Genomic DNA, 25797 nt, shown 5'->3' on the forward strand with positions numbered 1-25797 from the left:
AGATGTTGTTGAACCAGCTCTCCGTATTAGTAATGATATTAGAATTGCACCTTACTACAGAATGTTACGGCATTCTCACGATAAAACCACGATCACGATACGATTTCAGTTACATTTCACAGTTGATACTAGGGACCATTCACCATGTTATTAAAAACACGACCAGGAAATGAGTTGCTGAATGCCGCGACCAGGACTAGGAAATCAGATTGAACAGTTGGTGGCGCTATAGCTGTAAGAATTTTGGTAAGATCGGAACTCTTACAAAATGAAGTTTGTCCTAAATCGTGCCACACATGGGGGCTATAGCAGCTAAGGTGTAGAGACTCTCCGTTGGTGTGGATCGGAGGCATCCAGTGATAAGTTGACAGCATGCGTTGAGTGCTGGGTCCACCTTCTTGGCATAAGTTGATCTTCCCCACACTGGGCAGGCATATTCAGCACTAGAGTAGCATAAAGCCAAGGCTGTTGATCTGAGAGTGTCTGGTCGGGCTCCCCATCTGAATCCAGTGAGCTTGTTCAAAATGTTGTTTCGTGAACAAACTTTGCTCCTTGTCTTCTCAATGTAGCTCTTGTATGAGAGTGTACGGTCGAGAGTGACTCCCGGATATACGGGTGTTTCACAATGCTCTAGTGTGGTTCCAGACCAGGTCACCTTCAGTTGACGTTTAGCTTCACGGCATTTTGATGAGCTCCGTCAGGTGGATATCTTTGGTTAGCTCCAGGATTTTGCTGAGGAGACATCTATGATTGACGGTATCGTAAGCTGCTGAGAGGTCGACGAAAACAACTCCGGTTACCAATCCATCCTCAAATCCATCCTCAATGTGCTGGGTAAGGTTGAGAACTTGGCTTGTTGTTGACTTGCCAGGGCGGAAACCTGCTTGTTCTGGGATGAGTTGCTCGTCTACCACAGGTGCCAGTCTGTTGAGCAGGAGGCGTTCGAATAGATTGTAGGTATGGCTGAGAAGCGATATTGGTCGATAACTCTTTGGGATGGATGGATCTTTCCTGACTTCAGCAGACCGATGATGTGAGACTTCTTCCAGATCTTAGGGAGTCTGTGGCTGCGACGACAGGTGTCGTAGAGCTGTAAGAGCCATTTCGTTGCCTCTGGACCAAAGTTCTTCAGCTGCTCACTTGCGATGTTGTCAAGGCCAATTGCTTTCCCTGGTTGGAGTTTGGCGATTCCTGCTTCCAGCTCCTGCATAGTAAAGGGCTTGGTGAAGCCGGGGTCTCCGCTGTATTTGGTCTTATGTTTCTTGCCACTTCTTCCATTCAGGAGCAGTTGGTGGGCAACCTGGTTGGGTGTGACTTTGGGCTGCTGTGGGGCTGTTGTAGGGTCACCTTGAAGTTTGCGGATGGTGGACCATGCCTTCTTGCTGTTGCGGGTCATGTCTGCTGACTCTATGAGGGTATGCCAGGTCTTATTACGCTCTTTGGAGATGGATTCCATAACTGTCGCACCTTTTGCTGTTGTTTCCTTGGCGAAAGGGTCAGCTTCAAACATGGTTACATACTCTTGGTATTCTTCTGCACATTCCTTGGAAAGGCCTGGTATGTATTCCACCCTGCAGCCTCTTGGTATATGTCTACGAGCAGTCTTGGAAACTAGTTGGGCAAAGGTGTCATAGTTGTCTGGAGTTGGAGTAATTATCTTCACCCTCTGGTCTAGCTCTTTTGTGAATCCGTTCCAGTCTGCTTTCTTGTAATTGAAGTGTCGCTGAAAAGGCACTATGTTTGGTGAGATTACGGTGTTAACGTGGATACTAATTGGCCGGTGTTGTGTTTGGGGAACTGGATCCAATACAATCTTCTTACACATGTCAGAGATGTTGTTAGTGACAATAAGCTACAATAGCTAGATCAGGGTTGTGTCCTCTCTTCCAACGGACACTTTGGAACGAAGGAGGAAGTTTGGAATCATGAATAAGGCTCAGCTGGTGTTTGTATATCCATTCCTCAACTGCAGCTCCATCGTTGTTGGTTTCTTTGTAACCCCATTGAGTGCTGTGGCTGTTGAAATCGCCGATGAAGATACATGGCTTGGTGTCAGTGTTAGAAGTGAAGAGAGGGAGCTTGAAGTCTTCTGCTGGTGGCTTGTAAACTGATGTTATTGTTACATTACTGAGCTCAACAGTGAGGACTTCAATGTTGTTGTCATCAGACATCATAGTGGCTTCAATCACAATACCTTCTTTCACAAATATCGCACTCCCGTATTGACGATGTGGTCTCTCAACGGCAAGGACCATACCTGGTATGATTGTTGCACACTCCGCTGATGATATTTTGCTTGGCGGTAAAGAATCCTTCGACATTCAGTGATGTAACTGTCAAAGCAGGCCTTAGAAAAGGTCTGCTTGGACTTCCTTTGGCGATTCTGGGCATGATGGAAAGCTTCTAGATGGTAAGTTGCGCTTGGTGGTGGCAGGATTGGTTGGTTATCCAGGGCCGCGTGAACTATTGGTTCGGACGCTCCTACCATGACCCCAAAGTCATACTGATATGGTACAAGTTCAATATGTTTAATGTAATACCATAAACCAGTGTGTCATTTACCACGCATGTTTTGAAGGTACAAAATCAGGAATGATTGAGAGCAGTTTTTTCTGACTCTCCCTGTATAGCAAATAAATACACCTTTAAATTAACTCCTTTAATCAAATTAATGCCGGAAATGAGCTCTACAGCCCCAAATTAGTATAAATTGATATATCACACAAGTTGGTAGCCAGTATGATTCAAAAGTTGTAAAAACGTGTATTTTAATGATGGCGGCCAGCGGCCATCTTGGATTTGGGGGTCAGAATGGACACATATTCCCAAAACAACCCCGAAAATTAATTCCTTATCCTAAATTAATCCAAATTCAACTGTTTTCACCTGCTTTTAAGTGAAATGGGCTAAAAATTAGAAAATACCATATTTTGGGTACTAATTAGCATAATTTATGCTAATTAGGGGGTTTTATGCATAGAGACAGAGTGTCTCTTTGGATGAATCTTTTTCTCTTGCTTCAAGGAACATCCATGCCAAGTGGGACCTTTGTACTAAAAAATGCAGCGTTCAACCTCTTAACAAGTCTACTATAAGGCTAAGAAAAAAAAAGAAACGCTGTTCTACGGGCGGACTGAGCTTTCAAGTAGGGTCGGTCGGTCGGTTTTTTGTTGTTGAAATAACCCAAAAAATTACCAAAATCTGTAAATAATTTGCAATTTGATAAAATAAAAAAACATTTATTTGTACCGAAAAAAATTATTTCTCAATTTGTTCAAAATCTGGGTCGGTCGGGCCCGTAGAACATGGTTTTCTTTTTCTTTTTTCGTCGCCTAAGTACATAAGTAATAAATAAATCTAAATACAAAACTAATAAATAAGTAAGTAAGTAAGTAAGTAAGTAAGTAAGTAAGTAAGTAAGTAAGTAAGTAAGTAAGTAAGTAGTAAGTAAGTAAGTAAATAAATAAATAAATAAATAAATAAATAAATAAATAAATAAATGAATGAATGAATGAATGAATGAATGAATGAATGAATATGAATGAATGAATAAATAAATAAATAAATAAATAAATAAATAAATAAATAAATAAATAAATAAATAAATAAATAAATAAAAAAATAAATAAAAATGAGTTATGTTTGTACATGGAGGAGGGGTGCTGTGCAATAATCATAATCCTTCGATATCCATGATTTATCCTTGCAAATTTATAGCATCGAACCTCCAGCCAATGTTCCTTGCCAGTGCTAGCCACGAAACAAGGTCACGACTGTAGCCACTCCCTCAATGAATTTAATGTCAGGTTGGCTTGGTGAAGAGTGCTCAATTTAGATTTTATTGTTATATATTTTTCAAAAGAAATAAATACATACTATTGCTGACAAACTGAAAATAAAAAGCACAAAACTATACGTCACTATGGAAAACAAACAAAACGCAATACCCTAACCTAACGTTAACCTTAGGCTACCTCGGTCGCCGTGTAATCCCTATGGCGTTACTTTTCGTCGTTTGTATTCCATAGTGGCGTATATGTCCGATACGTGTACGCCACTATGACATACAATGTTTTTCATTTTTGCCGATATTTCATAATTATAAAATGTGTATACAAAGTGGCGTATGGTCGATACGCCGCTATGGAATAAAAAAAATGTCACTTTGTAACTATACGCCGCATTTAATTAATTAATTACTAATTAATTACTCCATCCAAGCGAACGCGAATCTGTCATCCCGCGGCTGGAGCGCTGTCTCCGTGACATCAAGACATGGACTGCTGTGAACAGACTGGTGTTGAATGACTCCAAGACGGAGGTGATTCACATTAGTTCCAAATTCGTGAAAACACCGTCTTTCCCGAAAATCACCATCGGCACGTCTGAACTTGAGACATCGCGAGTAGCAAAAAGTCTTGGTGTACTATTTGATGGTTCCTTGGACATGAAAGATCACGTAAATAGCGTCGTTCGAGCTGCATCATTTGCCATTTACCGGATTGGACAACTTCGCCGTTATCTTGACAAGGAGTCTGTGGAACGCCTCGTCCATGCATTTGTTTCTTCTCGGCTAGACTCGTGTAACGCATTGCTGTACGGTCTTCAGGAATATCAACTCGCGAAATTACAAAGAGTTCAGAATTCCGCGGCACGACTTGTAACCAAATGCGGAAAGCGAGAACATATGAAGCCTGTTCTTAGAGACCTCCATTGGCTGCCCGTGCAACAGCGTATTGTGTATAAGATCGCTTTGCTCACTTTCAAGGCACTGCACGGGTTAGCTCCGGTGTATTTATTAGACCTCGTGAAAGAGCGCAAGCCACGGAGGTCCCTGAGATCGGCTTCAGAAGTTATTTTATGCCCACCAAAGATCCCCAAAACTAAATTCTATGGTGAACGGGCTTTTGCAATGGCAGCGCCAAAGGTATGGAACGGTATGCCATCTACATTACGTGCTAACAAGAACTTAAACACTTTCAAAAAGGACTTAAAGACACACCTGTTTAGTTCTTGTTAGCTACCCACACCATACTTTTGGCGCTGCTATTGCGATTGCATCGCTGTGTGATTTCTCCGTGCTAATATCTTTTCTGCAATTGTATGTTTTTTAAAGTTGTTCATGAATAATTTGTATATTATTGACTTGTATTGATTCTTAACATGTTTCATTGGTAAATCTATTTAAGTGTAAATTAAGTGCATTTTAATCTTGTAGTTAACTTTTAATTTTGTTTAATATGTTGTTCTCATGTAAATCTATGGTATATTTTAATGGTTTTTAAGCTTGTTCAGCGCTTTGAGTTTGTTTTTACATTATAAGGCGCTTTATAAATTTTATTTATTATTTATTATTTATTATTAATTAGCTAATTATGACTGATGAGACTTAGAAAAAATGAAAGAAAACATCATTAAAAACATTTGTGCCAATTTTCAAAAAAATGACCAAAAATCACTATACGCCACTATGGAATACAGCCGACGAAGTGGCGTATTTCGAATATATTCGGGGAAGGAGTTGGGTCAAATATATATGTTAAGGGTAGGGCCGAACTGAGTCTTCAAAACTGACAAACGAAAATAATAATACTAACTAGTTCTCCTTGGTATAGACCCACACAATAAAACAAAAAAAGCTCGACTATAGAGGGACGGCGGTATTATTTCCGTATTTAACATTTACATTGCATACGTCATATACATAGGCTAGATTCCACGGTGTTCAGTTTTATTACACAAGTTTATTACCATTGTTATTTCCTCTTATTAAAAAAATTTTTATTAGAATTAAATTCGACCAGGGTTCGAACCAACAACTTGTGGATTCATAGTGTGGAAACTATACCACTGTCTGTTTATCATACTTTATGATACTTATGAATACCCTACCCCTAATAGGGTTGTGCGAGACACCACGTACACGTAAATGATTCGCGAGAGGGGCACATATTGGTTTTGTTCATTTTCAAATAAGGGGCGTTTACTAAATAAACTAGTGTTTTAGGCCAGGTATTAGAATAATGACTAAAAGTGTGAATAAACGATATAATTTTTAACTATTCTAAAATAAGAATAGTTTGCATCATCTTGATTTCTTTGTTACTTCTGAAATAATACAAAATAGATCAAGGTCAATATCATGGTCAATATGATTCAATGGGCTTTGACATGTTTTGCCTTGTTTCCGAAGCAAAATATATATAGCACCTGAGATATGAAAAACTATTTTACCGTTTTGCCTATATCTTAAGAACTGCACATCGGTGGTGTTATTTTTTCTGAATCGTTATGATCAGATGAAAACATTGGTATGATTTGTAACTTGAACTTGACATTTGACCCCTGAATAAATGTACCATTTTGGTTTTAATACTAGTTCTCCTTTGTAACGATCCAAAATATACAACGAAAAAAAGCTCGACTAATAGATTTCAGAATAAGGGTTTTTTACTAAATAAGCTATTATTGTTTTAAGCCTTGGTATTAAAATAATACGGTATTTAACAGAGTAAGAGTGAGAACAAACGATATGTTTTTTTAACTATTCTATACTGCAGGATAGGCGATAGGCAATTATAATATTTTATCGTAGAGGATATCGTCTATTTTACGGCAAAGGAGAGTAAAAAAAAAAAAACACAATCGTTTATTCTATAATCAATTCACTAGATAGCTAAAACATATCATTGTATATTATATTTGATTTATCAAATCAAGCACGGAGAAACAAACATTAATTTTGTGTATAATATGTTTTACAAATCAATTTACATACTGTGTGTATATGTGGCACGATCTGGTCCATGGGGGCCAAAGCCGGCAAATTTCAAAACTGAGATAAAGGTAATAATATGGAGTAAAAAACCAATGAAATACATAAGAAAATAGGCATCAAAAACTTCATAACTTTAGAACCAAGTATGCTATACCTTTGGTGTTGCCAGTAAATGATAGCCTATTATATGTATTTTGTAATAATTACAGTAACTCAATTTTCAAAAATGCCTCCTTTAATTGGCCCCCATGGACCAGATGGTGTCACATATTATAACACTGTCAGCATAATTTATTTTGCATGTTTATTAACTTAATTTATTCGTGCCCTTTTAAGAGGGCGACTAGTGATTAATATAACCATTTAGTATAACATCATTTTATCTCTGCATAATTATACCACTTTAAGTTTCAATTACACCAACATTAAACAATTTGAAAAGTGACTTTAAAGTAATCTGCCATTGTAACAGATCACAACTTGATATGAAAATCATTATGTTACATGGCTGTGTTTTCAGCAATTCTTCTCGACAGCTTCAGTTCAAATCTGTTTGCATTAGTTACCAATTCATCATACAGCAAACAGCAATAGACCAGGATGGACCTAAGAGGATATTGTTCAATCTAGCTTTCCAGAAAGTGACCTTCGCCTGGGCTGTTGGTTGTCAAATGTTGACAGCTGGTAACAGGTGTCTTGATAGGCAATCAGTTGCACTAGATCAGTGTGCTTCGGTTATATATATAAATGCGCTTTTATAAATACGCACGTGATCCATGGGCACAGCATACCCAGACCAGCAAGCATGACTAAATCATCATGCATTGACCACAGAAAGAGATAGGAACTCCGTAGATAAATATCATCAAATGTAAGTATTAATTGAATTGCAAAATTATTACACATTTTGCAATTCCGAATTTGTTATCAAAATTTTGAAAGTATTTGACGATGGTAAAAAATATTCAACGACGGAAACGTTTATAATATGATCACAAAGTTGAACAAAATAGACAATTTTGCTGCACAACAGTCTCATATTGTTCCGCCTTTGCATTCAAATGTATAGAAAGACCAATCGCTATGTAGAAGGTCACTTCGAGACTTACTGTCTATAAGCTGGTATGGCAGCACGGAGGTGGTCACGTGCGCATACACTGCAGATGATCTGTTCAGTCTAACTTCCCAGAAAGTAACTTTTGCCTGGGAAATTGGTTGCCAAATCTTGGCAGTTATTAACAGGTGTTATGATAGGCAAACAGTTAGGCCTACATCAGATTATCTGATCGTGTTCAGTTCAGCTTTTTAGAAAACTGTCTTCGCCTGAGACAACTAGTCGCCAAATATTGACGGTTGGTATAACATTATAACATGCTCAGTATAATGACTATATAATTTAAGCAATTTAACTTCAAACAGAACTTTGCACTACAAAGCGTTCCTATGAGGTCCCTAGAACCCGCCCTAGAACATCATATTAAAATTCCAGCAGGGGGAAAGAGGTCTAATTTGTATAAAATCAAAATGGTCGTGTATGCAGGGTCACATTTCAATGTTGGTCTAATCTGGTTAAAACCATACCAATGTATTCTTCTCATTATAGGATTAAAGAAAGTACAGGTTGGCAAATTTCTGATGTACAGTTCTCTAGTTATAGGCATCAAAATCAAATGTTAAATTTGGACTCCACAGGGGCCCACAAATGTTCCGATTTTAATCAAAATCTCAAATTGTTCCTTTGGAAAATATCAATTTAAAAGGGTAGTTTGCATCATCTTGATTTCTTTATTACTTAATAATACAAAATAGATCAAGGTCAATACCATTGTCAATAGGATTCAACGGGCTTTAACATGATTTGCCTTGTTACAATAGGTAGTAATAACACCTGAGATATGAAAAACTATTATATCGTTTAGCCTATAACTCGAAAACTGCACATCGGAGGTATTAATTTTTTTCTGAATCATTATGATCAGATGAATACATTGGTATGATTTGTATTATTGAACTTTGAAATCTGAACCCTGCATAAATGTCCATTTTGGTCTGATGCATATTATGGGCTGCTTTTCCCACGGGGATTTTTTAGGACTTTTAACATGGTGTTCTAGGTACCTCGTAGAAATACTTTGTAGTAAAAAAAAAAGGTTTAAATTTAAATCTTACTGGGATATGATGGAATAAGTTATTTCCGATTTGTATCATGAGTCGTGCAGTGGTTAAGCCTATGAGTTTCAGATGTTATGTGTAAATGCGGTAGTTGGGAAGCTTATAATTTCTTGTATTATGGAAACAAATTTGTTGACACAAATTCGTTCGTTAATAACCTGAAAGTTCATTATGCAAAAATTGCAATGAAAACTCCGGATAAAAAACACATTATTTTTAATTTCATTTGGCACACCACTTAAAGATTTATAAAAGAAATCAAATAGAAGCATCCCATTCTTATTAGCAAAGCTATTATAAAAAAAGTCTTAATGTTTTCCCTTATAAAGAAGAGAACAAGCTCTCGAGCCACCATATGGAGGGTGAGGACAACTATGATACTTTAAGGGGGTACTACACCCCTGGCAAATTTTGTGCCTATTTTTGCATTTTTCTCAAAACTTATAGCGCATTGGTGACAATTAAGATATGTATATTATAGGGGCAAGGAATACAACTACTGCACTGAAAATTCAGCAACTCAAGGCAAGTAGTTATTGATTTATTGATCAAATATTGGTTTTCCCTCATTTTTGACTGTAACTCCACAACTGATGTCTGTGCTGAAATAAAATTTCCAGTGCAGTAGTTGTGGTCCTTGCCCCTATAATATACATATCTTACTTGTCACCAATGCGGTATAATTTTGGAGAAAAATGCAAAAATAGGCACAAAATTGGGCAGGGGTGTAGTACCCCCTTAAAAGAGGTAATTGTCCCACCCTACCCACGTAGGGACATATAGTTACGCCACTGTCTACGGTGTAGTATACAGCATCCTATCCGGGCTCCCTAGACCCTTGTCCTGCAACACACCGCTCGTAGAATCAGCTTTCAGTTTCTTTTACACGTCTTTGGGCTTCAATGTTGGATCGTTTCCCAGGATCAGCGCCATCACTCCTGCAGAAAAAAGATTCAGGGGTCCATCAATATACAGAAGAACGTCAGTGTCATTTACGATGTTGATTTTACTTTGTATGCTTCAAACACAAATTTCTATTGTTCTAAAGGGTTCAGTAGCTTTTGAATGTGCATGGCCAATTGTCACAAGTTGAGACGCTCTTTCGTGACATAAAAATGTTTTTTTTGTTTGTTTGTTTGTTTTATTTCTTCTTTAACCTGGGACACTCAATCAGTTGAAAACACAATTAATCATCTGTTCTTCCTTGAGGCCCAGGGATCAATACAACATTTACATAACATAATTATTAAGGTTTTTAAAAATACTACATACATTCAAATACACGATAATATTGCAAATTTTGATAAATACAATGCTTACAAAATAAATCAAATTACAATGTGACTTTACAACATGTTTAAAATACTATTAATATTACATACATAGGCAAAGCATATAGAATAAAGGATCAAATATTAAACATTAAAACTACTTAAAAGATAAAACACTACAAAAATCAACCTATGAACCAGCATAGCTATAAAACAATAATAATTATAATATTATTCAAAACAATCGATTGCACCAAATACAAACTAAATGATTCATTTAATGTCAAATACAAATAATTCAATATGGAAACTGATTGCACAAAATAGTAGTAAGGCCTAGCATGATAGTATAAATACAACTCAAACAAATCTTGCAAAATAAACGAATGAAGCCAAAATATGAAACAAATTTAAAGACTACAATTTAAGAATCATAAAATTGAGAGTTGTATATTGTTTTGAAAGTTGCTGTGCTAATTGGGAGAGGTGATTTCAGTTTAGGATCAAGTGAGTTCCAGGCCTTAGCCCCTCTGAATAAGAATGAGCGTCTACCAGCTTCAATTCTGGGTTTGAAATTAAGTGCAATATTGCCATGAGCGCTACCACGTGTATTGTGACGATGACTGGTTTTCACAGAGGTAAAAATTGTTTGCATATACTTTGGAACAAAACCAGCAATACATTTATAAGTTAAAAGACACAGATGGTCTTGTCTAAGGTTGCTTAGGGCGAGTTTCCCGATAGGAGTCTTAACAAGCCTTAGTCTTAAGGTGGCCTTGAGGCTACTAAGCCTATCCCGCTCTCGAAGCCCGAGTCTTAACTCAAGCCGGATTTCTTCAACGCAAATTCAACCTAGTCTTAGTGGCCTTGCAGGCTTAACGCTTGACAACCTCGTCCTTTTCTACCAGCGACTTAATTGTATAGGCTGTTGGAGGTAGATGTGCATAAGCTGTGGTCCTCACGGTTTACCGTACTAACAAGGTTGCCGTCTCATTATCGCAATGTTCCCGGCGCAAAGACTAGCCTAGACCCGCGGTCTTGTGCTTGGGCTTATACCAGAGGCGGATTTAAGGGAACAGGCCCTGTCAGCAGAGATGCCCGGGGCCTGCAGAGAGGCGGTTCCAGGGCTTCAAGTTCCACTTGAAAAATTGGAAAACAGGTCAAAATTTTCAGGGTATTTGATTACTTTTCCAGCCTTTTCCCTACATAAACAGAAAGTACGTCAGCAAGTAAAATTTCAGTGAAAATAATAATCGTGATAACGTATTGTCAATTTCATATCCATCATTTGAAAAACACATTCACAAATTCGTAACGACCATTACATCCCCTGGTATGTTGCAACACAAAGTTTTAACATTAAAATGCGTTTACAAAAAGAAACTTCGCAGTCAGGAATTGTTCGATCACTCAGAAACTCACTTGTAACCGAATCATTAGTTGATCATCATCAATTATGCTAGAAAGTTAAATGTTTCGTTATCAATTCATAAATATCATTATGATAATTTTCGGTTGCACGTGCAAGCATTACAATGAAATAAAACTTCCTATATAAGCTTTCACATTTTTTATGGTTACATTTTTTGATATTAAACTTTTAATTACTTCATTGATTTTTTTTATCATAAACGTTAATGGATTACATAAGGCGCTTTTTGAATTGTGTGAGAGAAGAAGCTTCCCGTATGTTCCGCGGCAGGCTGTTCCAGATGGACGGTCCAGCAGCTGTAAATGACTTATCACCACAGGTTAACTTGCACATGGGAATGTTTAGGAGAGCCCTGTCCATGGCAGATCTTGTAACAGGGCCACTGGAAGGTGTTGGCTTAAGACTAATTGAATCGATGAGGTATCGTGGAGCAGAGTCAGTCAGGCACTTATAAATCAAAAGACAGAGTTTGAATTGGATGCGGTTGCTAATCGGAAGCCAATGAAAATTGTTCATAAGAGGTTTTGGATCAGTACGTCTAGGAACGGAGAAAATTAGCTTGGATGCTTTGTGTTGAAGGGATTGAAGGCGGCGAAGATCTTGAGACTTGAGTCCGTAGAGAAGGCTGTTACCATAGTCCAAACGCGAAAGTATAAGGGCCCGGACAACATGATGTTTAGTGTCCGTATCCAAATGATGCTGTATTCTTCTGATGTTGCGAAGCTGGAGGTTGACAGAGGAAACGATGGAGTTCACTTGTTTTGTCATAGACATATGGCTGTCAAAAATACCCACGAGGTTACGAACATAAGGGAAATTTTACCGTTTCGTTATCGCAATTAAAATATTATTTTATTATGTATGAAGATAGAACTTCAAAATTAACGATTGCAATTATTACCATGATTACCATGAAAATAAAAAAAAATTAAAAAAATTACTCACGTTTTATATTTTTATGGTTATATTGATACCGGTATAAATGTTCTGCTGCTTTTCGTCTTGTATAACGCTTGAAATTGAAATGTTCCCAGAATGCCAAGCATTGACATTTCTATACATTGTATTTGGGGCCGGGATTTGGGGAATTATGCAGTTATTTGGATTCATGTTATTTAGATAATAATAATAATAAAACATAATTATGAGCAATTATAGAAAACATACGAACTATATACACGTCAATGGCCCGGGGGGGTTCTTCCTGGTTGAAGGTATACGGGGATGTGCCACGGTTTTGGGGTACCTTTTCAGCGATTTTGGTATATCGATGGGTGGGTTTTCAGTGGATACCAATGCGCAAAAATGGGCAAAAATGCCATTAAAGCGCCCAATTATGGCAAATTTGGGTGCTTTTTGGGTGCTTTTTCTTGAAAATTGGTATACTGATGGGTAGAAAAAACAGCAAAAAGTAGGTATAGAGAAAGTCAGCATCCGAAAGTCTGCGTGGCACACCTCCGTACAAAATTGTTCGAAGACCCCCCCCCCCCGGGGTCTAGTGTTGCCCGCAAATCTCAGTTTTGTGCATGGAAAATGACCAAACCAAATGTTATGATCATGATGATGAAAGAAGAGTGTCGTATATTCGTAACTCGAAAAATCCGACAAATATGCAGCTTCATTCATATCTTGTAAAGAGAGCATGGCTGCAGAGGATGTTTAAATCCCGGGGGTCTTCGAAAAAAAATACGGGGATGTGCCACGCAGGATTTCGGATGCTGACTTTCTCTATACCTACTTTTTGCTGTTTTTGCCACCCATCAGTACACCAATTTTCTCCCAACAAAACACCCAAAATGCACCCAAATTTACCCTAATTGGGCGCTTTTAGGGGCACATTTTCCCAAATGCGCCCAATTGGGCGCATTGGTCTCCACTGAAAACCCACCCATCGATATACCAAAATTGCTGAAAAGGTACCCCAAAACCGTGGCACATCCCCGTATACCTTCAACCAGGGAGAACCCCCTCCGGGGTTTAAATACTTGTTAGCAATTATAAAGGCATAACCAGGTGATGACAAAGAGAGTGTCACCATCGGCTTATTTCGGGTAAAATATATACATTTAAAATTAACCATGCATCAAACATGGCTCAAAATGAGAAAGGTAAACGCATTAAAACAAGGTATACGTGCCCGTAATCGAAGTGAAAAATTTTGAAAAGCCCATTGACATTGCCGAAACACAACCAGTGCTCCTCACGATATGCAACTTTGTTAACCTTAGTTTCCCTATTTCTTTTAAATTTGGGCCCTTATTGCATGAGGCGAAGATATGTTTTACCTTTGGGCCACTGTTAATGTAAAATTTGAGCTATTGCAGCTTGTAAATGTTATGTACATGGGCCCATGTGTCCTAGATTGACACATAATTTAACTTTGGACCCGGGGTGGAGCTTAAGGGATCTAGAATGAGCGTTTATGGCGTTTCGACAGTATTTTTTGTGGGACATGAGAGCACCTCAGACGTATCGAATTGCATTCTGAATACGAAGCATGTCTTTCTGATATCAAATAATTTTCATTTTTGAAATTCACGATATAATACAAATTTTATGACAAATTATTAAAATTTGATATTTTTCAATTTTTTGATATATAACAGTCCTCGAAATAAATTTTATAAATCTAATGATATATTCTTAAAGTGTGTGTAGCTGGGAGGAAAAGCCGACGATCAATTAAAAATGTTGACCTTTTATATTGAAGATATGGATTTTTTTCCCAAAAAGTACTATTTTTTTGGTGTTTTGGGGAAAAAGATCCATATCTTCAATACGAAAGGTCAAAATTTTCAATTGATCGTCGGCTTTTCATCCCATCTACATACACTTTAAGTATAAATCATCAGATTTATAAAGTTTACTTCAAGTACTGTTAAATATCAAAAATATCAATTTTAATGATTTGCCATAAAATGTGTATTACATTGCGAATTTCAAAAATCAAAATTATTTGATATCAGAAGGACATTATTTGTATTCAGAATGCAATTCGATATGTCTGATGTGCTCTAATGTCCCACAAAAAATACTGTCCAAACGTCCATACCCCTTCCCTTAAGTGTCCAAATGCACGGATAGCACTAGATATATGTACAGCTAATATTTAGCAGAACAATGTTGATGTATTTTACACATTTTGTGGTTGGTGTTATAAAACAAACGTAGGGGCCCGAAGGCCAAACTGACAAGGGGGCCCTGTCAGCAACTGCTGACTTGCTGACAGCTTAAATCCGCCACTGGCTTCGTCAGGGGCTATTTTAATGTGCCTCCTGGCACGTTCGTGCAGTGAGAATAAATATCCGTGCAGTGAGAATTACAAATCCGTGCTTTCAAGTTTCAACCCGACCAATGACTAGGAAATTAAGTTCCTTACAAAGTAAGACTGATGGAGATAGAAAATCATCTGCAAAACTAGTTTGTCGCAATTAATCAAACATTCATTTTGAGAAACAATTCAAGCAGGTATCTCCTTACAACACATCTGGCAATGCCCCAATTTCTCCCCAATTTTTCGGCCACTCGTGGGTGAATATACGCAATATCAGATGCGCAATATAGGCAACAAAAATTATACCGGCAAAAAATAACTAGAATATTATTATCGATTCTGCGCCCCTCCAAGCGATGAAAGTCAAAATGTTCACGAGCTTCGCGCGCATTTCAACACAAAATCAATTGAAAGAACATTTTAAGACCGATATTCAACTATTAGTAACCAACATTAATTAGTGGTAAGCATTATTTGTCCAAAATTTCGTGCGCTCCGCGCGCAATTATTTCAAGAATGAGGGGGTGGGAGCGTCTAAGATATTCTCGGGTGGTGGTGGTGGGGGGGGTGGTAGAGGCCCCAATTTCATTTCTTGCCCCGGCCAACTATGCAGAGTGTGTGTGTGTGTTTGTATTATAATTAACATTTTTAAGCATAATACCGTTTGGTTAACTTGATATCAGTAAACCAGCTGTGTACTTTATCGGGCTGCAGCTAGGTATTAAAAAAAATTCTGATAAACATTTTACAGAGATTTTAATTTTATGACGTTGTATACACCTGTGTACATAATTACTTTTATCGAGCTGTAATTTTGTTAGTATAATACAGTTTGGTTAACTTGATATCAGTTAACCAGCTGTGTACTTAATTGAGCTGCAGCTAGGTATTAAAAAAAATTCTGATAAACATTTTACAGAGATTGTAATTTTATGACATTGTATACACCTGTGTGCATGTGTACTTTTAGAGAGCTGTAACTTTTTATAAAACATAATATATACTCCATCGTATGACAATAACAAATTGACAATGACAATAAAAAAAATAGGACAGAAAATATTACATCATGTACACTTAAAAAAAAGACATATATTCCCCACTGGTTTTATACATCTCTCGACAGTCGACACCCAAAGCTACAGCGGCCATAAAACGTCAAGTTTTAAAAAAACGACATATAGTTCAAAACGATGACACTGAAGTTTGTAGAAAATGCATAAGTGAAGACACCGTGTATTGATTTTGGGAGTTCTAAAAGTTCTGTAGTCATATTGTGCACAACTTTACATGTACATGCACGAAATAGCCCTGGTCATGGGCATCTTCTTTTTTTGGGGGTGGGGGCTAAAATAGAGCAATTATTGCAAAATTGCACTGGTTGCACTGGTCTGCAATTGAACATTGTTCGCGCGCTTCGCGCGAAAATGTCATGTTGTCCGTATACTTTCCTCGAATCAGTCAAGTAAACTGCTCATTCTGTTATGCTAGTTGGATTCCTTGCATCAGTTCCTTTCTAAAAATGTATACTTTTATATATTTCTCATAATAACATTTAGAGATTCAGTAAAAAAAAAACAATATCTAAAGTACTGAGTCGAGGAAGGTATTCATACTAAGACCGGCACAATATATTATTGCCTTCCCTAAATTGTAGTCAGTCTCGCTTGGGTACACGGATTATCTATTTTATTATTTAAAAAAACCCAGTGATTTATAGTGCGCTACGCAAAGGCACAACGCCCAGACGTTGATCCACAGGCCTCAGCACACTTTACATGTTGTCGCTGACCACTACGCCCCCATATCATTACATAAACCATTTAACAACAATTCAGGGACTTTGCAGCTACAAGAGCGCACACCCAATACATTCCAGAAATAACCTTCGCAACCAGGATCAGGGTTACAACGAGACAATTAGCAGTAAGTTCCTTGTCCAGGGGAATTTCAAGCTAACTCAATATTCCAAGAGAGCGTACTAGGCACCGTCGCGTCAGGGTTCGAACCCGCAACCTCTCGCAGCATAGTCGAACGCCTTATCGATTGAGCTAATCTTGTCAAATAACGAGTTGGAGATCTTGTCAATTTGAATAGTTACTTGTTAAAATAAAACGGAAACTATTCATTTTGATGATATTGTCGTCGGTTCAAAGTGATATACCTCAAAATGATGACAGTACATAATCAAAACGATCGGGATTAAATATAAGTGAGCAGCGACTTTATTAAAAAAATGAATAGAACTAAATTAAATTGTATGTTCCGGTTTGAGGCATGAATTGTTTGAATTTTAACCCATTAGCGTTAAAATCGATTTTTTTTTGTGCGCTCCGCGCTCATGTGTCTCGGTACGGATATAGCAGGTCAGTGGGTCCAGTGATTTGGAAATAACATGGTGGCCCGGTATAAATATACGCCCCTGGACGAGAGTCAAAAAGCAAGCAAGCGCGCAACCTATGTAATGGCATGTAATAATTAGGGAACTTGATAGCCCCTCTCGCTCAATATCGGGAACAAATTGACAAAAACACAGTTCAGTGCATCTGGATCTCTTCTTATATACTCATTTATGGCAAAAATTCACTTTAATTATGGAAAAACTGGTGCTTTATGCTGATTCCGAATATGGTCATAACAATTTACATTTCTGAAATATTTGAATATTTAAAAATGCTCAAGGAATCCTCTTTTAAGACCATAATTGTCCTCTTTTGGGCCATTTTAGCATTAAGATTGCAAATTTGTTCCGGTGAAGTAATTATAGTAGTCAATTAGCGAGACCATTTGCCTCATCTGCCTGGTCAGCCTATATCTCCCATGTTTAAAAGAAGTCTACGTGAGGTCACAAATGTATCATCAAAATAAGTGCTTTGAACGCGTGGTTTTTAAAAATCTCAGAAACTCGGGGTGGGTGTGGCTACCACCCCCTCTCTAATGCCCACTGCGACAAATTTAACTGCACTGTCTTGCCAACGTCATGAACGTGCAGTGACTTTTTCCGCCTAAAATAGCCCCTGGTCTTCGTACCGTACACAACTTGATGCAAGAATATTGTGTCTGTTTTTGTGTCTTTTATGTATTATTTTATTTCCATTTGACTTTGTATGAGTCCAACTTGTATGAATGATGCGTCTATGCTTTTTTATTTTATTTTATTTTTTATTTGCATCCCAAAAAGGGTAAAACTATAAGTCTAATGGGAAGGAATCCGTGATTCCCCTAAAAAGTAAAGCAAAAATTGTTTCACACTTCAAACAAATCATTCGAATGTTTGTCAAAAGTAAAACATTATTTAAGGAACATAACCAAACATTATTTGACAGCCAACGTGCTATCTACTGCTGATATTTTCAGTAGCCTTCTCAGATCTCACATGAAGTTATCTGTTGGTACAATTTTTTTAAAAATTATATTCGTTGCTAAAAAAAATCATCATTCAAAACGAGTAGGCCTTTATAGCAACAGCTATTTAAAAAAAATTAAACTCAAATGAACACTAAAAAAAATGCTGAAATGTTCAACTAAATCGAACAATTACTCACAGTGGCGTAACTATACATTTTCATTTGGGGTGGGGGCAAGCGGGGGTAAACATAATAAATGAGGGGCAGGCATCGTTCATGCTGTTCGGGTTTGTAAGCGCGTCAACACCCTCGTCGCACTGGGCCGCGTCACGGGTGGGGTGGGGTGGGGTGGGTCTGAGGACTTATGGGATCTGCTTGTAATGTGTCCCCGGAACATTGGCGTAGATTTCTTTTTGACATGGGGGGGGTTGGATTGGTACAAATGCCATATTTAACCGTGGCAGCAGCGTTGTTTTGGGTGAAGATTTCTCGGAACTAGCAAAAGACCGTAAAGCTGGTGACATTATTAGGCCAATGGTACAAAAGTGGAATAAGTGCAATTTATTTAACCTTAAAAATTGAGTTTTTATGGTTAAAATGTCCAAATATGAGGTTAATTAATAACTCTCAGAAGTAGGCCTAATTTACCTTTTTTCATTGAGGGGAGGGGCAAGCAGGGGCAAGAGATCCCCGCCCTCCCCCTCCCCCAGTTACACCACTGCTTACTCATGTTAATTGAAAGACCTTCAAAAATATGAAAGAAAAACTTTGCGTTACAATTTAAACAATTTATAAATTGAAATAGACCAAGGCTTACGACCTAAGACCTGCTCTGAGGCAGGGCCAAGAAAAGCAGCTGTAAGCCTGGCCTAACAGGCTTGCGTAGACTACGGCTACAGAAGACTGATTTCGAGAAATGCAAATTTTACCGAAGCCTGAGGCTAATCCTACAAGCCTGGCCCACAGGCTAACGAAGCCTCGAGGCTATGGTAGCCGTGCTTCCGGGAACGTGTTTTCAGTTAAGCCTGGTCTTACGACCTCTTAAGCCTTGAGGCTAGACTAGCCAACTGCTAAGCCACCCGTCGAGAAATTCGCCCATTTAAGTTTTTCCCTGATCAAAGAAGATGGTGTCCTGACTGGAACTTTAAGAATGGCCCTCCCAGCCCTGTTCTGGAGACGCTCAATCCTATTCAGAAGAGTGTTATTGCAATTTCCCCATACGGTATCACAGTAAATCAATCTTGGAAGAATAAGAGCTTTATAAATTGTATTCATGTGGTTAGCAGATAGCCATTCCCTGATTCTGTACAACATACCAATGTATTTCGAAACTGTTAAACAAGTTTGATTAATTTGTGCTTCCCATTTTAGATTTTGGTCGAGAATGACTCCCAGGTATTTACATTGATTGACATTTTCAAGTTGTTCCCTATTCATGTAAAGACTTAGCTCATCAACCCTTGCATTAAAATAACTTGAACAAAAAAGCATGGCTTTTGTTTTTTAGCATTTAAGGTCAATTTGTTCACTTCCATCCACGATGTAATTCGTTTAAGATCATCATTAAGATGCACATTGATCTCATTTATGTCTTTTGATGAGCGAAAAACGGCAGTGTCGTCAGCATAAAGCGTGATTTTGGTATCACTGGACACAGTTAGAGGCAGATCATTGATATACATCGTGAATAGAAGTGGGCCCAAAATTGTACCTTGAGGCACACCAAAGCTGACACATTTGAATGCAGAAATAGTATTACCAATCTTAGTTGCCTGCTCTCTATCACTAAGATAAGATTTAAACCAATCCAGCTCCAGACCCAAAATTCCAAAAGATGTAAGCTTTTGAATAAGAATGGCATGATTGACCGTATCGAATGCCTTTTTTAGGTCAATAAAGACCCCTCCAACAAAATGGCCAGCATCAATGTTCTGGAGGATGTATTCTGAAACATCGATCAAAGTGGTAAGTGTGGAATGTTTGGGTCTGAATCCGGATTGATGTGAAGAGAGCAGATTATGTTGACTTAAAAAGGCATACAACTGATTATGAATTAGGCGTTCAAAAGTTTTCATTACAACAGGAATAACAGAAATTGGACGGTAGTTGTTAACATCGTCTCTGGACCCCCCTTTGAATAAGGGAGTGACTCTGCATAATTTCCATTTTTGAGGGACCTGCCCACTAGATAAGCTGTTGTTGAATAACTTAGTCAAAGGAGTAGTAAGGGGACCAGCCCCTGCTTTGAGAAGCCGACTGTTAATACCATCTAAACCAGTTGCTTTCTTTGTATCTAGAGACTTGAGACACTTAAAAACCTGTTCCTCAGTTATGGGGGAAAATTTAAAATGATTACCCTTAAAAGTAGACATTTGCTTAGAATATTTATCATCAACATTGTCAAACTTTTCTGCCAATTTTTCACCAACAGAAGAAAAGAAATTGTTCATAGCATCAGCTACTTGTTGTTTGTCATTAACAATTCCATCCTGCGTTTTAACAGCAGGGATATCACTCTTGGTTTTACCAGGCAATACGGTTTTAAGTGTTTTCCAAAGTCCACGTGGATCACTTTTTGTTTCATTAAGTTTTTGCTGAAGATCCTTGGATTTCAATTTATTGCGCAAATTATTAACTTTGTTTCTGAGAAGTTTTGCCTTCTCCCAATCTGCTGAGGATTTGGATTTCTCAGCAATTTCACGAGCTTTTTGACTCTGCCGTCTCAAATTTAGATAATCATTAGTGATCCATGTGGGCTGTTGGTCAGATACTTTGATCCTCTTTATAGGAGCATGCTTATCACATACTGGAAGAAATAAGTCAACAAACTTGTCCCAACCTTGGTCTGGGCTATCAGCCGTGCCAACAGGATCCCAGTTGATATCTTGAAGATCAGCTGCAAATTTGGTATCATTAAAATGGCGGTAAGATCGAGGTTCAATAATTTTGGACTGACGTTTGATGGTGATATTTTTTCTTCCAGTATAAATAAGTGAATGGTCACTAAGGGCGAGTTTCCCGACAGGAGTCTTATTAAGCCGTAGTCTTAAGGGGGCCTTGAGGCTACTAAGCCTAGCCCGCTCTCGAAGCCCGAGTCTTAACTCTAGCCGGATTTCTTCAACGCAAATTCAACCTAGTCTTAGTGGCCTTGCAGGCTTAACGCTTGATAACCTCGTCCCTTGCAACCAGCGACTTAATTGTATAGGCTGTTGGAGGTAGATGTACATAAACTGTGGTCCTCACGGTTTACCGTACTAACAAGGTTGCCGTCTCATTATCGCAATGTTCCCGGCGCAAAGACTAGCCTGGACCCGCGGTCTTGTGCTTGGGCTTAGACCGTACACAACTTGATGCAAGAATATTGTGTCTGTTTTTGTGTCTTTTATGTATTATTTTATTTCCACTTGACTTTTTATGAGTCCAACTTGTATGAATGATACGTCTATGCTTTATACTCATGATTTTCTCTTTGCATCCCAAAAAGGGTAAAACTGTAAGCTTAATGGAAAGGAATCTGTGATTCCCCTAAAAAGGAAAGCAACCAACGTGCTATCTACTGCTGATATCAGTAGTCTTCTCAGATCTCACATGAAGTTATCTGTTGGTACAATATTTATAATTATTTTAGTAGAAGATACCGTAAAACCCCGTCTACAAGCATATATAGTGTTTTTTTATAAAAGCTTCATTAATTCGAAGCAAGCGTTAATATACCTATACAATAGATCGGTCTTAAAATAATACTTGTTTATATATGCTTGGATCCGTAATTTATTTGCTCAAACTCCATAATGGCGACTGGATTAATGTAGCTTTCATCAGAAGCACACTATATGCGTGTAGACGGGGTTTTACGGTATAGCAATATTATATGCATCTTATCCGTAAATTCAGTTTTAATACTGCATGCATTATTGTTTCGTGTCAAATATTTACTATTATCTTTACCAATTTTGTCCTTCTTCTATTGTATTAAATTGATGTCCAACCTGGTATAATATAGGCACTCCAAAATAATATTGTAATAGGCCTACTTATGAAAAGTACGAGTATCAAACTATTAAGGCTTGGATAGGGACAGGTGGTATCATATAGGTCTTCATGATGATGATGATGATGATGATGATAATGATGATGATGATGATAATGATGATGATGATGATGACCATGATCATCATGGAAAAATTAAAAAAAAAAATTATATTCGTTGTTAAAAAAAATCATCATTCAAAATGAGTAGGTCTTATGAAAGCAACAGCTACTTAAAAAAATTCAACTAACTCAAATGAACACTAAAATAAAATGCTGAAATGTTCAACTAAATCGAACAATTACTTACCCACAGTGGCGTAACTAGACATTTTCATTTGGGGGTGGGGTGGAGGAAAGCGGGGGCAAACATAATAAATGAGGGGTAGGCATCGTTCATGCTGTTTGGGTTTGTAAGGGGTGGAGTGGGTCTGAGGAGTTATGGGATCTGCTAGGAATATGTCCCCGGAACATTGGCGTAGATTTCTTTTTGACATGGGGGGGGTGGAATTGAAAAATAATTATGGAAAAAAATGCCATATCTATTAAAATTGGTGACATATAGGCCAATGGTACAAGAGTGGAATAAATGCAATTTATTTAACCTTAAAAATTGAGTTTTTAAGGTTAAAATGACCAAATATGAGGATAATTAATAACTCTCAGAAGTAGGCCTAATTTACCCTTTTCATGGGGAAGGGGGGGCATGAGCTCCCCCGCCCCCCCCCCCCCCCCCCTAGTTACGCGACTGCTTACTCATGTTAATTGAAAGACCGTCAAAATATGAAAGATAAACTTTGCGTTACAATTTGAATAATTTGTAAATTGAAATAGACCAAGGCTTACGACCTAAGACCTGCTCTGAGGCAGGGCCAAGAAAAGCCGCTGTAAGCCTGGTCTAACAGGCTTGCGTAGACTACGGCTACAGAAGACTGATTTCGAGAAATTCAAATTTTACTGAAGCCTGGGGCTAATCCTACAAGCCTGGCCCACGGGCTAACGAAGCCTCGAGGTTATGGTAGCCGTGCTTCGGGAAATACGTTTTCTGTTAAGCCTGGTCTTACGACCTCTTAAGCCTTGAGGCTAGACAAGCCAATTGCTAAGCCACCCGTCGAGAAATTCGCCCTATGTGTACAGGTATTTACATCTCTACTTGAGTACATGTGTGGCCTGTTAGTCCAGATATGGTCAATGCAACTTTTAGTGTTCTTAGTTATACGAGTTGCTTTTGTTATGATTTGTTGAAGTTTAAAAATACCCATTGTTTTTTCAAAATTTCTCCATTGAGAAGTATTTGTTTCAAATTGGTTGAAGTTAAAATCTCCCACGCACACTATTTCACATGGAATTTTACGTTTATTTATTGGTTCTAATATATCATGTAAAGCAATTTCAAAAGTCTCACAAAAGTTTGTTTCTATCTCTGATCTATAAACTGCTCCAAGAAGAATTGGGCGAGTTTTTGGTAATGAAAGCTGAATCCATAACATTTCTGATGTTTCCGGTAGAATAGGCTCAAGTAGTGTATAAGGAAGTTGGCTGTTGACATAAATGGCTACACCCCCTCCATTTCGGGTCCTGTCCCTTCGGTGAAGATTGAAATTTGGAATGTCCAGCTCTGATGACCAGATAGTATAATTGAGCTTAGTCTCCATTAGAGCAATGACGTCAGGCTTACACTCAATAACTAACAGGCGTAGTTCCTCTAATTTTGCATATAAAGAACATATATTGAGCGAGATGATCTTCAGCCCTTTAACCATCCTTATGTTTGCGTAAGGGGATTCTGTAACTTTTGTTTTGCTATTACCATCATTAGAGGACTGCTCGTTTGGACCAGGGTGGGGTTGTATGTCCCCACAGTCTAATAAGTTAACTCGAAAGGTGGAAACCGAGTTACTATAATAGCAAATTGGACGAGAAAAAGTACATTTGGTTGTTTTAATACAGCCAGTTTTACTTGGTTTGGCACAGGTTAATTGATTGCTATCTGCACCTAAACACAAAAACAGCAACACAGCAAGTTGGTAGAAATTCATTGTTGTCAAGTCAAGTACCACTTCAAATTGCTTAAAAGTAGAAGTTCCTTGATAGCTCTTATTGAAGATGATTATTGGAAAATTGATTGAAATCAACCATACATGGGCCTAGCAGTTGTTATCAATACTACTAGTACTACACAAATCCTTGTCAATACTGTAGAATTCTCCTACCTGATTTGCACATCAGCTGAACAATATTTGAAGACAATTTAACTTATTTAGTTGACAGTAGAATGGTAAAAATACATCAAAATAATACTTTAAAACATGTTACACGGTGGCTATAGTTGTTAAAAGGTGGCGCATTGAGCCAATACAGCCCAATGTCTGAGTTGGCCGCACTTCCACCCTACCACCATGTCAACACGTCAAATTTCTGGTGACTTTGGTGTACTTTTTTCTTACCTGAAAACATCAATTTGGAGATGAATGGTTATGCCTTTTTATGTAGCAATTACAGGTATGTAAAATATACATTGCTGGAAAGCATAATGACCCAAACATGAAGACAATATTAAAGGTGTACTAGAAGATATTCAGGGTGTGACAATTAACTTTTTTAATGAACATGTGGAATAGTTTTGGAATGTCTATTTTTCTTAAAAGTATTTTCTCAATCTGTGGACCACACAATCAAACAGAACTTGAAAATGACGTGCTCATGCACCTAGTACACAAAGCGCCGCATAGTTGTGTACGATGTAGTCATCAATGGTAATGGTATATGCTCGGAGGATTTAAACCATAACGAGATCTGTGCGACCAATCACAAGCCAGATCCATTTAAAGATGCATTACATCATGGCCAATTTTAGTTAGGCCAGAAATTGGCCTAACACTCCGTAGAGTCACGTGTTAAATGTTAAGAATTTTAACTGCAAGTCAAAGTAAGTAGTCCACTTGGGAAGCTAGTAAACAGAGGGAGTACGGTGACTGAAAAGATCAGATGTGAAATTCTATCAAATCAGAGTTTTATGCTTAAATGTAATAGCCAAAGTATACAAAATGGGCAAGTGGACTACGGAGAAGTCTATATAGTGTACCAAAATCCGCCGTTTGCTCCAAAATATTGAATAAATTCCATTTAGGTTTTTGGTCACTAAAGTTCGACATGTTCAATGACCCTCCCCGCTCCCAAATATTGTGTACCAAACGCCGCATTTTTTTAATGTGTTATATGTTTGCTCCAACATCTTGAGTAAATTTCATTTACTTTTTTGGTCACTAAATTACAGCATTGATTGGGTGGGAAGTGGGGAGGGGGGAGAGGAATGAAGATTACCTAACTGGGTACATCATTAATAAACATACTGCGAATAGAGTAACAAAACATTCAAAAAGTTTTGGCATTTTTTTAAACAAACTGAAATTTATTTAACCACACTTAACAATGAACAATTCAAATAATATTGTAAATAAATAGGTAGGAAAAAACTCATTTTGAATTCCCTT

General features: G+C 37.8%; 2 protein-coding genes across 2 annotated transcripts in view; one reads left to right on the forward strand and one right to left on the reverse strand.

Moving 5' to 3' along the window:
* The window catches only part of LOC140157537 (uncharacterized), a 281356-nt gene that overhangs the window by 79087 nt on the left and 176472 nt on the right, over positions 1-25797 (forward strand). The window lies entirely within an intron of this gene.
* On the reverse strand, positions 908-1825 carry LOC140158034 (uncharacterized). The gene has a single exon (XM_072181281.1). It carries the CDS (start codon positions 1823-1825, stop codon positions 908-910), a length of 918 nt encoding a protein of 305 aa, XP_072037382.1.

This window comes from Amphiura filiformis, chromosome 7 (genome assembly GCF_039555335.1).
Source record: "Amphiura filiformis chromosome 7, Afil_fr2py, whole genome shotgun sequence".
NCBI lineage: Eukaryota > Metazoa > Echinodermata > Ophiuroidea > Amphilepidida > Amphiuridae > Amphiura > Amphiura filiformis.